The following is an 18580-nucleotide window of genomic DNA, read 5'->3' as shown; positions in this document are numbered from 1 at the left end:
TGAGCTTCATGGCAAAGGCTGTGAATACTTATGTACATGTGCTTTCTCAATTTTTTTATTTTTAATAAATTTGCAAAAATCTCAAGTAAACTTTTTTCACGTTGTCATTATGGGGTGTTGTGTGTAGAATTCTGAGGAAAAAATGAATTTAATCCATTTTGGAATAAGGCTGTAACATAACAAAATGTGGAAAAAGTGATGCGCTGTGAATACTTTCCGGGTGCACTGTAGATAGACTAATTGAATATTAGCTGTATTCATTTTCTTCTATTATAATGTAAAATTCATTTCATTGCAGCACCAGCAACAATGACTGTTACAAAAAAAAATCTACATATTCTGTGTGTATTGCTTTAATATCTGCTGAAAGAGATACAATTGAGAGAATGTGGTTATGAGAATTTTGTTTATAAGCTGAAATGTGTCTGCAAATATATTTGTGTGTGATGTGACAGGCAGTTTGCAGAAAAATGGATGCATTTTTGCTAAAATATTGTTAAATAAATACTTTCATAAAATTACAGCAGCGCACACAGAGGAAACATATTCACATGGGAACAGATTTTTACTTTGAAGACAGGAATTTTGGCCAATGAATAAGGGGGAGAGGTGGGTCTTCAGTTAAAAAAAAATCTCATGTAAACATGTTTTCTCTGTGTGTACTGCTCTGATTTACTGGAAGTATTTGTTTAACAGTATTTTAGCAAAAAAATATGTATATTTTGCCTTTTGTGAGCATATGATCGGATGTGGGTTAGGTGACAGATTTTTTTTTTTCATGGACGTTTATATTGTTTTTTGTTATTCAGCTTTGGTCTCCATAGATACTCATTTTATCAGAAACCTTGTTACATTCATTCTCCATTAAAACATGACATTACAAATTCTTCTCAGTCAAAACTACATTGGGTAACATATTAAAAATATTTTTTGGTGAAGTAATCACTTTAATAGTAATAAAGTACTGGAAGAGCTATGCTCACATATAGGCCTAAAATTTAAGTGCTTAATAGTCCACAGATTTTTGTTAACAGCAGTAAAGCAAACCTGAACACAGACACAAACCTGGATCTTTGGAGTGAATATACTTGCACAGCTAATATGAAAGTCAAAATTTTCTGGGTTGCTATTGTTTACGCAAGCAGCAATGTTAACCTGAAAGTCAAACTTTAAATACCAATACTTTACTTACCAGAAATGTGCTCCTCTAGACCCTCACTATATGCATCCAGTTTGGTCACGTCCTCCTTGATAGAAACCATAAGAATATTACCTCTAACAGGAAATATATGTTCTGCTTTCTTAAGGTTTATCATGTCAGAGGATGTTCGAGAGTTCTCTGGAGGCCAGTTGTTGGCCATCACATGCTCCTGTTTGGTTTCACAGCTGCTGAAAATTAAATTGCATTGCGGACATTTGTGTGAAGAATCATTTTCTGTACCTGCCAATAAAATAAAGAAATAAATATACCTAAACTGTTTATTTAACCTTTTTATACTTTTCTCCAGTGTTGGAGACAAAAGGCAAACAACACAAAATTATAGACTAAATACAATATCAGAGTTATCATGATGGTTACATTATTTAAAAGATAAAAATTATTGATATGATGTACATTTGCTGTTTCACGTTATCTGAGCAAAATAATGTAAGATCATAGTTATATGTGTAAGGATGTAGTCAAATGCAGTGGACCTAAAATGTTCTATATACTAAAAAGGGAACTGACAAACATATCTAAATTGTCTGTGTGGCTCTGTCTTAGTTTGAAGAAATCCTGAAGTGTACTTTTATCTATTAAAAGACTGAAACACTCTGAACCACATATGAGTTACAAAGTGAGATTTCACTTTCTCAAACATTAAAGCAAAACACCAAGTCTGAGAGCACATAATATGTACAATTTGTTTAAACATTTAATCATAAGCATTGCATCCTTTATCTTTATAATCTATACCAAAAGATTTATAATATTAGGTACAGTATAATGATGAGGCGATTAACATGAAAGAGTGGTCAGACAGACTGTCTAAAGTAGTTAATAATTAACCTATAAAATATTTCACTGCACTAACAATGGAGAAAATCTGTTAACTTTGCTTTAGACTGATGTTGATTAGATAGATAGATAGATAGATAGATAGATAGATAGATAGATAGATAGATAGATAGATAGATAGATAGATATGAAAGGCACTTTATAATAGATAGATAGAAAGATAGATAGATAGATAGATAGATAGATAGATAGATAGATAGATAGATAGATAGATAGATAGATAGATAGATAGATAGATTATTCACATCTTTAGCAAAGATCTCCCTTGCCAGACTACATTAAATCTGCAGACATTTACTTTTCCAACTTACCGAACCAAAAATCCTTCCCTGTTTTGTCTATAATTACTATTGACAGTCTAAATTTCATTAAGTGAATAAAAAAAAAATCAAAGGATTCTTGTCAAATTTTCCTGAAAAAGAGTATGTCCAGAGACCAGTTATATCTTGTTTACTGCATGATCTTAATTAGATTAGATATACTTAACTTGTTGATATGTATACATCCATTCTAAAAACATACTTAACCCAATCTTTGGGTTATGGCGGTTGGGCCATACGCAGTAACAGCAGTAATAGGTGAAAAGTTAAAATAAATAAATGGGTGTAAGTCTACAACAGAACAAAAAAGAGGAATGAAGGTAATAAACTCTAACTTTTATACAGTATATCTTTTTAAGGGGCGGCACGGTGGCGCAGTGGGTAGCGCTGCTGCCTCGCAGTTGGGTGATCTGGGGACCTGGATTCGCTTCCCGGGTCCTCCCTGCGTGGAGTTTGCATGTTCTCCCCGTGTCTGCGTGGGTTTCCTCCGGGCGCTCCGGTTTCCTCCCACAGTCCAAAGACATGCAGGTTAGGTGGATTGGCGATTCTAAATTGGCCCTAGTGTGTGCTTGGTGTGTGGGTGTGTTTGTGTGTGTCCTGCGGTGGGTTGGCACCCTGCCCAGGATTGGTTCCCTGCCTTGTGCCCTGTGTTGGCTGGGATTGGCTCCAGCGGACCCCCGTGACCCTGTGTTCGGATTCAGCGGGTTGGAAAATGGATGGATGGATATCTTTTTAATCTTGCTGTATATTTTTTTACTTTCTTTCACTGGACATAATTCACTTGAATAGAACGGAGTACTTGAATTTCTCACCCAGTAATTAAAAGCAAGTTTACTTCAGCCTTGTTGGATAACACAATATACCAAACATTGTTAGTAAACAGATGCTCTGTGAAAAGTACAGGTTAGAAATATATTTTACTCACAAGTTTTTTGGCGTATTTTTGCTTCTTTTGTGTCTAAATCCTGATTCTCTTCAAGTCCTAGATCTCCCCCAATATCCTGTTTAAGCGCAGACTTCTTGCACATTATGCAAGCCCACTGATGTATGCTAAGCTGATGAGAAGAGTAGAAGATCTGTTTACAGTGGGGACAGGTGAACACAATCTGTCCTTTCATATGCCATTTGTATTCTTCCAGATGTTTAAAAAGTAGATGACTTTCCAACGTTTCTTTGTTTCTAAACATGGTGAAGCACTTAGGGCATTCAAGAGACTTCTGACCTGTAATGATAGAGAAGAAGAAGTAAAAACAGATGAAATCATTTGTTTTTATGGGCAATATTTAAACAGAGCACAGTTCAAGATTCAACGTGTTACAAAAAGAAGTGAAAATTAACAATAGCTGCACTCTTCTATGTAGTATTAATTGAAAACATTTTAAGATAAGTTGAATATTTGTAAACCATAGTTAATAAACTGAAATACAGATTTAAAAATTGCTTGATTTACTGTTAAAATAGGAATAAAACAAATGAATAGCAGTTGTTTGTTGCCTTTATGCTATTGTAGAAACAGTAGAAAACCTAGCTAAATCCAAGAGATGTGAACAAGTTTACTAGATGTGTTATTTACGAAAAACAGGCATGAAAATCAAAAAAGGTACAAGAGGAGCAATTTACTGCATATAAAAGAGAATTTGAATGTACAGTGCATCCGGAAAATATTCACAGCGCATCACTTTTTCCACATTTTGTGATGTTACAACCTTATTCCAAAATGGATTAAATTCATTTTTTTCCTCAGAATTCTACACACAACACCCCATAATGACAACATGAAAAAAGTTTACTTGAGATTTTTGCAAATTTATTAAAAATAAAAAAAATTGAGAAAGCACATGTACATACTGTAAGTATTCACAGCCTTTGCCATGAAGCTCAAAATTGAGCTCAGGTGCATCCTGTTTCCCCTGATCATCCTTGAGATGTTTCTGCAGCTTAATTGGAGTCCACCTGTGATAAATTCAGTTGACTGGACATGATTTGGAAAGGCACACACCTGTCTATATAAAGGTCCCACAGTTGACAGTTCATGTCAGAGCACAAACCAAGCATGAAGTCAAAGGAATTGTCTGTAGACCTCCAAGACAGGACTGTCTCGAGGCACAAATCTGGGGAAGGTTACAGAAGAATTTCTGCTGCTTTGAAGGTCCCAATGAGCACAGTGGCCTCCATCATCCATAAGTGGAAGAAGTTCGAAACCACCAGGACTCTTCCTAGAGCTGGCCAGCCATCTAAACTGAGAGATCGGGGGAGAAGGGCCTTAGTCAGGAAGGTGACCAAGAACCCAATGGTCACTCTGTCAGAGCTCCAGAGGCCCTCTGTGGAGAGAGGAGAACCTTCCAGAAGGACAACCATCACTGCAGAAATCCACCAATAAGGCCTGTATGGTAGAGTGGCCAGTTGGAAGCCACTCCTTAGTAAAAGGCACATGGCAGCCCGCCTGGAGTTTGCCAAAAGGCACCTGAAGGACTCTCAGACCATGAGAAAGAAAATTCTCTGGTCTGATGAGACAAAGATTGAACTCTTTGGTGTGAATGCCAGGTGTCACGTTTGGAGGAAACAAGGCACCGCTCATCACCAGGTCAATACCATCCCTACAGTGAAGCATGGTGGTAGCAGCATCATGCTGTGGGTATGTTTTTCAGTGGCAGGAACTGGGAGACTAGTCAGGATAAAGGGAAAGATGAATGCAGCAATGTACATAGGCATCCTGGATGAAAACCTGCTCCAGAGCACTCTTGACCTCAGACTGGGGCGATGGTTCATCTTTCAGCAGGACAACAACCCTAAGCACACAGCCAAGATATCAAAGGAGTGGCTTCAGGACAACTCTGTGAATGTCCTTGAGTGGCCCAGCCAGAGCCCAGACTTGAATCTGATTGAATATCTCTGGAGAGATCTTAAAATGGCTGTGCACCGACGCTTCCCATCCAACCTGATGGAGCTTGAGAGGTGCTGCAAAGAGGAATGGGCGAAACTGGCCAAGGATAGGTGTGCCAAGCTTGTGGCATCATATTCAAAAAGACTTGAGGCTGTAATTACTGCCAAAGGTGCATCGACAAAGTATTGAGCAAAGGCTCAATGTACATGTGATTTCTCAGTTTTTGTATTTTTAATAAATTTGCAAAAACCTCAAGTGAACTTTTTTCATGTTGTCATTATGGGGTGTTGTGTGTAGAATTCTGAGGAAAAAAATGAATTTAATCCATTTTGGAATAAGGCTGTAACATAACAAAATGTGGAAAAAGTGATGCGCTGTGAATACTTTCCGGATGCACTCTGTTTGCTTCACATGAGTGGTTGACCATTTATTATTTAAAAAAAAAATTAGACTCAAATACAAAGGATCTGAGGTAGAGGCCTGATGTGCAAAGCGTTATTAACCCCCACTATAGACAATTTTTTCAATATGCATCTTTTTAGTGGTATTAAAAAATAAATATCATTGTGGATAGTATAATAATAAAGGACTGTATTACCCAAATATTAACTGTATAGATATCAAAGAAAAGAGTGATTTTATAAACATAATCAGTGACTGTTTCCTTAAACAGGTTGTTAAAAACCACTGGGACGAGAAGCCTGTCAAGGTGCATTATGCTGTAATGCATTTCACTTTTTGAGCAAATGTGGCAAATTCTAAAAAGATAAACAGGGACAAACTTTAAAGTGTGGAGACATCGGAGGAGAAATGTAGCAAGTTTAAAAAAAATGCAGAACATATTTAGAAAAAACAGGAGATTAAGGAGGTAAATAACTAAGGGACTCATGAGCAAAAAAGCAACAGTTAACAAGGACAGCAAAAACTGTAAATGGCTATCCAGGAGAAATATATTGCACAAAAGGCAAAAGGTGACCCCAAATAGGTTCTTTCAGTGTTTTAGTTATAAAAGAATGCTCAAGGAATAGATAGATAACTGCAAACTGAAAATTCCTTTGATCTGGAAGCCACCAAATGTTATCCCAATAAATACAGTAAAAAGGTGAGTGCACCAATCCCAATAGCTATATTCCAATAAGCTTAACATGCATCATAATAAATTAATGGACTCAACTATTAAAGAAATGACTGTGTATGACATAGTGATGTCACGATACCAAACATTTTGTAGTTGATGCCAATATCAGTGAAATTTCACAATACTTGATACTCATTTGACACCAGCGCAAAAACAAAATTACCATTCAACATATGCAACAAAAAAAACTTTATATGAACAAATAAACAATGGCATGACGCCTTCAAGCTCAGACTATAAACAGAAGTCAGAAGTTACTGACTTGATGACAAACTAATGTCTCTAAAAATCACCTTAAAAGACTACCGTTACATTGTTACGAAACTTGCCTAAATAGCAGGCATACTTAACAAGCTATATCCTAAACTAGCAACATAATATAGCACTTAGCCATATCGAACTTATGCAGCATAGGTTTATACCATCATTACTGTCAGATAATAGTTATCTATCTAATATATAAAGCTCAATGTGGGTGTTATAACAAAGTGTATAAATTGTTATTCAATTCCACACTCTTGGTCCAATCTCAACAAATATCCAAATATCACAAATATCTTACTTTGTTAGGAAGAGACTCTAGACTACTTTGGAACACAGAATTTTGACCCTGGGGTACTAGGTGCAGGGGTTGAGGGTGGAGGGGTTCCTTTGTACTACAGTGAATTTTAAGGGCCACTCGTTTTCCCCAATTTTGGGCTTGAACTTAAGAGATAATGGCAAATTACGTTTATTATCATAGCTTAAGCCCTCTAAAGCCAAAGTCATTGCCCACCTGCATATTGTTACCAAGTTTGCTGTAACAATCAACACTCTGAAGTATGATCTTTCTGTGTAGTGCCATGTGCATGCTCAAAAAAAAAAAAAACAGTTGAGGCCATAGAGTTATGCCATGCTGAAAACTGAAGCACGACAAACCAATTAGCAATTTACTTTTACACAGTATGCGGAGTCTTTGTTTTTGAGAATATGGCAGAAAGAGATCAGCTGAAAATTAGGTTATGAGTGAGTAAAAGTAATTAAGTTTTACTGTTTCTTTTCAGTACAGATTCATAAAATAATCCATAATTTTTGGTTTTGATGTCAACATCTGATTACGATTCATACCAATTTTAAATCTGCTTTAAATGATTTTTAATCATCTTTATAACATGACCAAATACCACCGCTAGTGCTACTGTACATCTTCTAATATTGAGTTCTAAAACTGTCTCAGTGTATCCACCGATCTCTCTGCTGCATATGCTTTCTGTGATCCAGGCTTCAATTATTTTGTTTTCCAATACTACTGCAAGCCATTTTAAAACATAGTTTTTCTTCAGGTTTTTCTCATGTGTTGATATGTATGCCCAAATAATTCCTAAACTTGACATGAGAGTTGTACCAGGGATACTCTGTGTGTGTGTGCGTGTTATATATGTGTATATATAATAATAATATATATAATAATATATATATATATATATAATAATATATGTAATATATATAATAATATATATATATATAATAATATATATATATATAATATATATATATATATAATATATATATATATAATATATATATATATATATATATATATATACACACACACACATATATACATACACACACAGTACTGTGCAAAAGTTTTAGGCAGGTGTGAAAAAATGCTGTAAACAAAGAATGCTTTCAGAAATATAAATAATGATTGTTTATTGTTGTCAATTTACAAAATGCAAAGTGAGCGAACAAAAAAAAATCTAAATCAAATCAATATTTGTGTTACTACCTTTTGCCTTCAAACCAGCATCAATTCTTATAGGTACACTTGCACAAAGTCAGGGATTTTGTAGGATTCTAGTCAGGTGTCTGATCAACCAATTCTACCAAACAGGTGCTAATGCTCATCAATGTCACACGTAGGGTGAAACACAGTCATTAACTGAAACAGAAACAGCTGTGTAGGAGGCTTAAAACTGGGTGAGGAACAACCAAACTCTGCTACCAAGGTGAGGTTGTGGAAGACAGTTTCATGTCATGGCAAGATTGAGCACAGCAACAAGACATAAGGTAGTTATACTGCATCAGCAAGGTCTCTCCCAGACAAAGATTTCAAAGCAGACTGGGGTTTCAAGATGTGCTGTTCAAGCTCTTTTGAAGAAGCACAAAGAAATGGACAATGCTGAGGATCGTAGACACCGTGGTCAGCCAAGGAAACTTAGTGCAGCGGATGAAAGACACATCAAGCTTATTACCCTTCGAAATCAGAAAATGTCCAGCAGTGCCATCAGCTCAGAACTGGCAGAAACCAGTGGGACCCAGGTACACCCATCTACTGTCCGGAGAAGTCTGGCCAGAAGTGGACTTCATGGAAGAGTTGCAGCCAAAAAGCCATACTTCCGACGTAGAAACAAGGCCAAGCAACTCAAGTATGCACGAAAACATAGGAACTGGGGTGCAGAAAAATGGTAGCAGGTGCTCTGGACTGATGAGTCAAAATTTGAAATATTTGGCTGTAGCAGAAGGCAGTTTGTTCGTCGAAGGGCTAGAGAGCGGTACAATAATGAGTGTCTGCAGGCAACAGTGAAGCATGGAGGAGGTTCCTTGAATGTTTGGGGCTGCATTTCTGCAAATGGAGTTGGAGATTTGGTCAGGATTAATGGTATTCTCAATGCTGAGAAATACAGGCAGATACTTATCCATCATGTAATACCATCAGGGAGGTGTAGGATTGGCCCCAAATTTATTCTGCAACAGGACAACGACCCCAAATATACAGCCAAAGTCATTAAGAACTATCTTCAGCGTAAAGAAGAACAAGTCCTGGTTGTGATGGTATGGCCCCCACAGAGCCCTGATCTCAACATCATCAACTGTGTCTGGGATTACATGAAGAGACAGAAGGATGTGAGGAAGCCTACATCCACAGAAGATCTGTGGTTAGTTCTCCAAGATGTCTGGAACAACCTACCAGCCGAGTTCCTTCAAAAACTGTGTGCAAGTGTACCTAGAAGAATTGATGCTGTTTTGAAGGCAAAGGGTGGTCACACCAAATACTGATTTGATTTAGATTTCTCTTTTGTTCATTCACTGCATTTTGTTGATTGATGAAAATAAATGATTAACACTTCCATTTTTGAAAGCATTCTTTGTTTACAGCATTTTTTCACACCTGCCTAAAACGTTTGCACAGTACTGTATTATATATTTTATAATATATAAAAAAAAAACTAGACCTTGGATGTTTTCTGAATTTTAATATTTGGTGCTGAAGTATTGGTTCCTGTGACGCCCCTACTTAGGATTTAATTTTAGTCCACAGGAACCATGCAAGCATACAATGCATTATTGCAACTTTTCTTATGTTGTTTAAAGCACTTTTAGCTTTTAAAGATAATTATTCCTTAACAGAAACAAAGTTAATGAAAAAATATCAAGTGCCAAAAATTTTATGAAAAAGATTGTTTGATTCACTCAATTTTGATATTTCTAGTCGATGAAGAATTCTGTTTCTGAGCACCATTACGTACAATTTTGGTCTCTGCATGCCAGAGTGTCTTTTAAACATCCTTCTACATTCACAAGCAGCATAAGATTGATCCTCAGTATGCAGATGCCGATGTACTATCAAATTATTTAAACCTACACACAACTTACCACAGTCGCTGCAGACATATTGAAGCGGGTCAAGGTGGTCTTGCTTGTGACTATCTATTGCTTCTAGGCATTTACATTTATCCCCAGACACTAAACATTTAAATTGACATCTTCCAGTTTCACGTTTCTGGTGTTTTGGGTGCAAATGAGGATAAACAAAAAACTGGTCACACTCATCTACAAAAAATACCAAAAAAAAAAAAAAAAAAAACAAACTTGGTCATTTAGATTTTTTTTCACATACTTCATTTGTATTTACATCTCTGAATCTACTGCCATCTATTGACAACATTCAAGATGCTTAGGTATTTTGCATTTTTAGTATAGCAAATATTGACATATGTTTAATTATACTACAAATAAAAAATGGGAAAAATATTAAGCCCTTGGTACTAAAATATGTAAATGGGCTTATCTAAACAAGTAAGCCTGCATAGCTGATAGCCTTTCAATAAATATAAGTGTAAATCTAAAAGCCAAACCTTTTCAGACCAGTACCCTTCTCACCATCAACATTCTGCACCAGACTGCCATTTATTCTGTCCAGTTTTGGCAACTCCTCCTTAATAGGAATAGTCAAAACCTCCTCACTGTCATAATATGTGTGGTCCATTACTTTAGACTTTATAACGTCAAAGGTTCCTGCAGAATTTTCTGGATGCCAGTGTTTGGCATTCATGTGCCTTTGCATGGTTTTCAGGTTGTTGAAATCAAAGTTGCAGTGTAGGCATCTGTGCATATAAATATTCTTGTTTTCATCATCTAAAAGCATAAGGAAATAAAACAAAAATAAGAAACCTTGTCTTTAATTTGTTTCTACTGCCTGTTTGCCAGTCTACTTCAGTTTGCTCCTGCAATCAAATTCATTAAATTGCCTTTGAAACAAGAATACATTCCTCACTCATTCTTCACATGCATTAACAGCTAACAGTGGAAACACATTTAAAATATACATGACCTACAATCTTCAATATACAACACATAAGTAACATCAAAAATGAAATACAGACGGAGACTTAGTTATGAGTACTGAGAAGTATGCCTTATAGTTTTAGTTTGCCAAGTTCTTAGTTTGTATTTAACTAGGGAATACATTTTCATCCACTGACTCAAAGATTTGCTGCTAAGGAAACTGGAATATTAAATTATGAAGGTATATTTGTGAAGCAAAATTTTAAAATGAATATCTAAACATCATGCCAGAATTACACTTTTTGGTCTTAATATTAGTTTATATTTTCAAAACTGGAGTATATATTTTCATTTTTTTTTTTCAGATAACACAAAAAGCACAAGTTCAAAATTAAATTTACTTAACAAGTTTTTGGTTGTTTATTTGTACTTTGTGACTCCAGATCCTTATGGTTTCCATGTTTCTCATTCACCCCTTTTACTGGTGAAGACTGTATCTTCTGTCCCATCACTTGATTACAAAGATGTATGTCAAGACGAAAAGAGGAGTCAAAGATCTGTCCACAGTGTTCACAAGCTAACACGCTCTTTCCTTTCACTTTCAACTCATACTCTTCAGAATACTTAGAACACTGATGACTTTCTAACTTTTTGTGGTCTACGAACAAGATCAAGCACTTAGGACACTCAAGAGACCTTTCCCCTGTAATGGTAAAAACGGAGTTTCACAAATAGTACAAGAAACAATTCATTCTTGAGAATAAAAGGTATCAAATTGACCACTTTAGTATTTAGAGATTGAAAAAAGTCAGAAAAATATAAAATGCTGTTAAAGTTTTCTGTTAGGAGTTTGTGCAATCTACAGTAATAAAAAAACATACTGATATTTCTTTTAACCGTGTAAAATAAATAAATATTTAAATTAAAATTAAACACGACCCTCTTATTAACAACCTTAACATAACATGGCAAATATTCAAGCTTTGCCTTTTCCAACACACCACACAATATGTCTTTTCCCATATTTTGTATTTGCAGTACTGACAAATCTAATCTGAAATCCACTTTATCCAGCTCAGGGTCATAAGCCAAGACTATCCTGCCAGCACTGGGAGTAAAACAGGAGTTAACTCTGGACAGGGCACACACTCACCAATGAACCTAACAAGTATGATTTTGGGAATATGGAAGGAAAAAAATGACCACCTGGGACAAAATCATAAAAACATGGGGAGAATGAATATATTCAATACAGCCAACATCCAAGTACAAGATTTGGGACCAGTAAGACCAATGCAAGAGGCAGCAGTACTAGCCACAATTTGGTTAAACATACAATAATATATTTTATTTAAAAGCTCTTTTCTATACAATTACATGCATCTGAGTTTATACTGTATAATGAGAGGAGTAGGATAGTGATGTCAAATAAAATAATTGACAAAAAGCCCCTGCGTTTGTTTTATATGCTAAATCAAAATGCTCAGATGCTACACCTTTTTATAGGTAAAAGGCCCTTTTTAACACAGCATTAACAGGTTTAGACGGGTGTGTTTTTTTCCTTCATTCACATAATAAAGAACAGGCAAAAACAAGAATATTTCTTCTTCTTTCGGCTGCTCCCGTTAGGGGTTGCCACAGCGGATCATCTTCTTCCATATCTTTCTGTCCTCTGCATTTTTCTCTGTTACACCCATCACCTGCATGTCCTCTCTCACCACATCCATAAACCTTCACTTAGGCCTTCCTCTTTTCCTCTTCCCTGGCAGCTCTATCCTTAGCATCCTTCTCCCAATATACCCAGCAGCTCTCCTCTGCACATGTCCAAACCAACGCAATCTTGCCTCTCTGACTTTGTATCCCAACCGTCTAACTTGAGCTGACCCTCTAATGTACTCATTTCTAATCCTGTCCATCCTCGTCATACCCAGTACAAATCTTAGCATCTTTAACTCTGCTACCTCCAGCTCTGTCTCCTGCTTTCTGGTCAGTGCCACCATCTCCAACTCATATAACATAGCTGGCCAAAACTACCGTCCTGTAGACCTTCCCTTTCACTCTTTACCCGTCTGTCACAAATTACTCCTGACACTCTTCTCCACCCATTCCAACCTGCCTGTACTCTATTTTTCACCTCTCTTCCACAATCCCCATTACTCTGTATTGTTGATCCGAAGTATTTAAACTCCTCCACCTTCGCCAACTCTACTCCCTGCATCCTCACCATTCCACTGACCTCCCTCTCATTTACACACATGTATTCTGTCTTGTTCCTACTGAACTTCATTCCTCTCCTCTCTATAGCATATCTCCACCTCTCCAAGGTTTCCGCAACCTGCTCCCTACTATCGCTACAGATCACAATGTCATCAGCAAACATCATAGTCCACAGGGACTCCTGTCTAATCTCGTCTGTCAACCTGTCCATCACCACTGCAAATAAGAAAGGGCTCAGATCCGATCCCTGATGCAATCCCACTTCCAACTTGAATGCATCCGTCACTCCTACCGCAGACCTCACCAATGTCTCACTTCCCTTGTACAGATCTTGTACAACTCTTACGTACTTCTCTGCCACTCCCGACTTCCTCATACAATACCACAGCTCCTCTCGAGGCACCCTGTCATATACTTTCTCCAGGTCCACAAAGACGCAATGCAACTCCTTCTGGCCTTCTCTAAACTTCTCCATCAACACCCTCAGAGCAAGCATCGCATCTGTGGTGCTCTTTCTTGTCATGAAACCATACTGCTGCTTACTAATCATCACCTCACTTCTTAACCTAACTTCCACTACTCTCTCCCATAACTTCATGCTATGGCTCATCAATTTTATTCCTCTGTAGTTACTGCAGTCCTGCACATCCCCCTTATTCTTAAATATCGGCACCAGTACACTTCTTCTCCACTCCTCAGGCATCCCCTCACTTTCCAAGATTCCATTAAACAATCTGGTTAAAAACTCCACTGCCATCTCTCTTAAACACCTCCATGCTTCCATAGGTATGTCATCTGGACCAATGGCCTTTCCATTTTTCATCCTCTTCATAGCTGTCCTTACTTCCTACTTGCTAATCCATTGCACTTCCTGATTCACTATCTCCACATCATCCAACCTCTTCTCTCTCTTCATTCATCAGCCTCTCAAAGTACTCTTTCTATCTGCTCAACACACTCTCCTCGCTTGTGAGCACGTTTCCATCTTTATCCTTTATCACCCTAATCTGCTGCACATCTTTCCCAGCTCGGTCCCTCTGTCTAGCCAAATCGGTACAGGTCCTTTTCTCCCTCCTTAGTGTCCAACCTCTCATACAACTCATCATACGCCTTTTCTTTAGCCTTCGCCACCTCTCTCTTCACCTTGTACCTTATCTCCTTGTACTCTTGTCTACTTTCTGCATCTCTCGGACTATCCCACTTCTTTTTTGCCATCCTCTTTCTCTGTATACTCTCCTGTATTTCCTCATTCCACCACCAGGTTTCCTTTTCCTCCTTCCTCTTTCCAGATGTCACGCCAAGCACCCTTCTTGCCGTCACCCTTACTACTTCTGCTGTAGTTTCCCAACTGTCTGGTAATTCTACACTACCACCCATTGCCTGTCTCACCTCCTCCCTAAACTCAACCTTGCAGTCTTCTTTTTTTCAACTTGCACGATTTGATCCTTGGCTCTGCCCTCACTCTCTTACTCTTCTTGATCTCCAACGCCATCCTACAGACCACCATCCTATGCTGCTTAACTACACTTTCCCCTGCCACCACTTTGCAGTCTTCAATCTCCTTTAGATCATTTTTGATAAAAACAATGGCTCAATTTAGTAGAACTAGACAATAAAACTAGACACCTAGGCAAATTCAGGCTGAGACCAGAAAAGATACTTGAAAAAAGTCTCTAAGAGCCAAACAATTTCATCACAGGACCTACACGTAGCTTTTGCCACTGTTGATGTCAAAGTGCACAAGTCTACCATTAGAAACAGGCTACACAAATTAGATCTACATGGAAGGTGTGTCAGGAGGAAACAGAAAGAACATCAGGGCAAGACTAAAGTTTGACCATAAGCACCAAGGCAAAGACCGGGACCTCTAGGACAACATACTAACTACAGATAAGTCAAAGATGGAGTTATTTGGCCACAGAACCAGAAGACATGTTTGGAAAAAACCCCAGACAGGATTTGACCAGAAGAACCTGATGCCAGCTGTAAAGGATGGTGGTGTAAATGTTATGGTATGGGGTTGCTTTACTGCTTTAGTGTTTGTGCAGCTCACCATCACAGAATAAACTATAAATTATTTATTTTTCCAGAGGGTGCCCGAGTATAATATGAAACTTTGTCAGAAGATTGAAGCTCAACCCAAAGTGGGCTTTGCCACATAATAATGCCCTTAAAGGTGACAGTAAATTCACCAAGAAACAGATGAAAACAAAGAAATATAGAGTTTCTTGAGTGGCCAAGTCAAAGCCCAGATCTAAATCCCATCAAGTTGTTTGTTGTGGGGGAAATTTTAAAAGAGCTGTGCACACAATACACCTTTCCAACATTGTACAGCTGAAAGAATTCTACATGAAGGAATAGCTTTCTCCTAAGTCAATATCAGAGACTAGTAGACAGTTCCTGGAAATGCCTACTGGAAGTGTTCCTGCTAATGGAGGTAATAGTAGGTATAACAGCTAAGGGTGTACTTACTTTTTTCACACACAGAAATAGCATATCTTATTATGTTTTATTGAATAAATTATTGAAAAGTCAAAATTATTGTTTTCCAATTACATTATCTTAATCTAAAGACACTGTTTAAATGACCAGCATATGGGGTATACTTTCTTATTCACATGACAATATATATTTTTAAGCCTTTTTATTTTGTTAACCATTGAAACAATGTTTTTATGATATACTTACTATAAATATCTGTGTTAAAATCTTGCTTCTGTGCACTGTGAACACTCTTGTGTCGCTGCATACCAGACGCCCTCTTGAAGGTCTTCCCACAGTCCTCACATGTGTAAGGTCGCTCTTCAGTATGCAGACGCCGATGAATCAGCAAGTCCTCCAAACGTAGACACACCATGCCACAATCACTGCAGATATATCTAGATTGGTTGAGATGGTCCCGTTTATGACTGGACAGAGCAGCAGGACATTTAAAACTGTCCCCACAGACCAAACATTTAAATGGATGGCTGTCAATTTGACTTTGCTGGTGGTCTAGAAGTTCTTGAGGAGAGCTAAAGGACTGGTCACAAACATGACAGCTGAAGATACGTTCATCCAGAGCAGAACTATTAGATGTATGTGTGTGACCATGTCCCTCCTTTGAATCGAGGTCTCTGAATCCAACGCCACAAGCAGAGCACTGTAATGAATCTTTGAAACAGACAAAAACCCTCTTTTAAGTGACCACCATATTTTGAAATATTCTGTAATATTTAAATTTGCAACTAACTGTAAAGAATCAACATATTTCACAACTTATAGAATGATAACTAGTTCATTTCTCAGTAGAGTTAGAATGTCTCAGAATAGAAATCTGTTATTTCTGCTGTAATAGGAGAAACTCCAGCTCTATTCAATTACAAATGGAGAAGAAATTAGCTTTGTTTCAAAGAAAAGCACAGCAATATACTTTGTACATATTAGCCAATAAAAATGTTTGCATGCAATTAGAAAACATTCACAAACTTTATTTTAAATGGTGTTAAGTGAATAAAAATAAACAAATGTTAAAAATTAACCATATAAGACAAAAAAAATGTGTTACTTTGAACAAGGAAACCAAATAAATTGCTAAGTTTGAGTCAAAATGCTGCTTAAATTCAAAGGCCAAGCCTTTTTATATTAGCGACCTTCTCACCATTAATATGCTCCTTCAGACCCTGATTAATCAAGTCCAGTCTGGGCAATTCCACCTTGACTGGAAATGATACAGCCTCCTCTCTGCCAGGAAATGCCCGCTGTGCCAAATTAGGTGTTATAGTGTCAGTTTGGGCATCCACTGAAGGCCAGTGTTTAGCATTCATATGCCTCTGCATAGTTTTCGGATTGTTGAAAATGAAGTTGCAGTGCAGACATTTGTAAGAAGAAACATTTGTGTATACAACATCTACAGTAATAGGAATAAAACAAAAAAACTAAATAAGTTCCATAAACATTTTGATGCCTTTTTTCCCCCCATTTGTGTTACTGCCTGTAACCAACATACATAATGAAGTTGCCTTATAACACAAAAGTCCAAATAATAATATTAACATTATTGCTACTAACACATTAATTCTACATGCGTCCAACATTTGGTTAAAGTGAATTTCCAGATCATTTCAGAAATGAGTGAACAGTTCAAATTTTTCCTATTATGTCTCAAACCAGCCTAATAACTTTACAAGCCATATTAATGCTTTTTTTATAATATTACACAATGTGCTTAGTGTGCTTACTCTTTTCCATTTGCCAATTTAAAGTTCTCATTTACTCCAGGCTCTACATAAATCCCATCTAGTGCAGATTGTACGCTCTTAGTAATCATGCAGATGGATATTAAATTCATTAAAAAGAATCAAGGGTCTGACTGTAACAGTGACAAGGAAGAATAGCCAATACTTTATATGCTGCTTGTGATCCTTGGGATGCTAAAAACATAGATTACTTACTATCTTCTTCTATTCTTTGAACATGATGGAGCACTTAGGGCACTTAAAAGATCTCTAGACTGTAATATAAGATGGAACATAATAAAGAAAAGATATGGAAAGGTAACAATCATACCAATAAAAGTAAAAAAAAAAATCAAATTACAAATTACTGAAAAAATAATAAATACATTGCTAAAATCTAATATCTACTTAGTATAGAATATTCAAGCAATAAGATCTTACATTTAGTATAATTTGTTCAAATCTGAAGATACGAGCCTACAAAAGGATTCTAAGGATTAATGAAATAACAGTGGGAGATCAAGCTTTTAGCTACTGAACTCCAAGCTGTGGAACAATCTACTTGCCCATATAAGAGATGACCCCTTCGGTCCCAGCTTTTAAAGCCAGGCTTAAAACTCACCACTTTAGTCTAGCATACCCTGAATAGATTAGACTAGACTCACTGCTGATTAGCTGTGCATCTATGTTCACTAGTCCTTTACTTAAAAAAATATGAATATTGCACTAACCCTCCTCTGTTTTGTTTCTCTTTTCAGTATCTTGCTGTGGCACTTGATGCCACTGCCCTAAATCCATGATATTTTTTAGCCCATGTGAAACTGGAAGCCTTGCAATCAAAGGATGAAAAGATATGATGAAAAGACACTATTATTATATTAGACTACCCAGCACAAGTAGTTATTGTAGAAGGCACAGGAAAGAGAAGATGGTTAGTTTTCCTTGGTCTCCAGAAGTGTGACTGTGTCTGACTTATCTTTTGACTTCTAGTTATAACTGACCATGGACACCCCTAAAATGTATCTTCTCCTGGGATGCTGTGGACTAGTGTGTTTTTTCCACTCTCCTCCAGGTGAGGAAGAGGAACAGGACATACCTCAACAACATGAATAATAATAAACACATATTATTAGAATCCATTTGTATTCATCAGTTGGAAATTACTTTGTGTTACAGCATGCTTAAGTTAATCTA

The 18580-nt window shown here is 37.0% G+C and overlaps 1 protein-coding gene across 2 annotated transcripts in view; it reads right to left on the bottom strand.

Moving 5' to 3' along the window:
• LOC114667314 (zinc finger protein 91-like) overlaps positions 1 to 18580 on the bottom strand; it is a 52197-nt gene that overhangs the window by 11375 nt on the left and 22242 nt on the right. For both annotated transcript variants that reach the window (XM_051920492.1, XM_028822578.2), the window contains 7 exons: positions 16810 to 17058; positions 15858 to 16322; positions 11359 to 11655; positions 10548 to 10802; positions 10041 to 10217; positions 3305 to 3601; positions 1193 to 1441 (listed from right to left, as the gene is read on the bottom strand). In XM_051920492.1, the coding sequence (XP_051776452.1) occupies positions 1193 to 1441; positions 3305 to 3601; positions 10041 to 10217; positions 10548 to 10802; positions 11359 to 11655; positions 15858 to 16322; positions 16810 to 17058 (1989 nt within the window). The remainder of the gene's footprint in view (positions 1 to 1192; positions 1442 to 3304; positions 3602 to 10040; positions 10218 to 10547; positions 10803 to 11358; positions 11656 to 15857; positions 16323 to 16809; positions 17059 to 18580) is intronic.

The sequence above is a fragment of the Erpetoichthys calabaricus genome, chromosome 17, assembly GCF_900747795.2.
Source record: "Erpetoichthys calabaricus chromosome 17, fErpCal1.3, whole genome shotgun sequence".
Taxonomy (NCBI): domain Eukaryota; kingdom Metazoa; phylum Chordata; class Cladistia; order Polypteriformes; family Polypteridae; genus Erpetoichthys; species Erpetoichthys calabaricus.
This window is presented reverse-complemented; position numbering and strand designations above follow the sequence as displayed.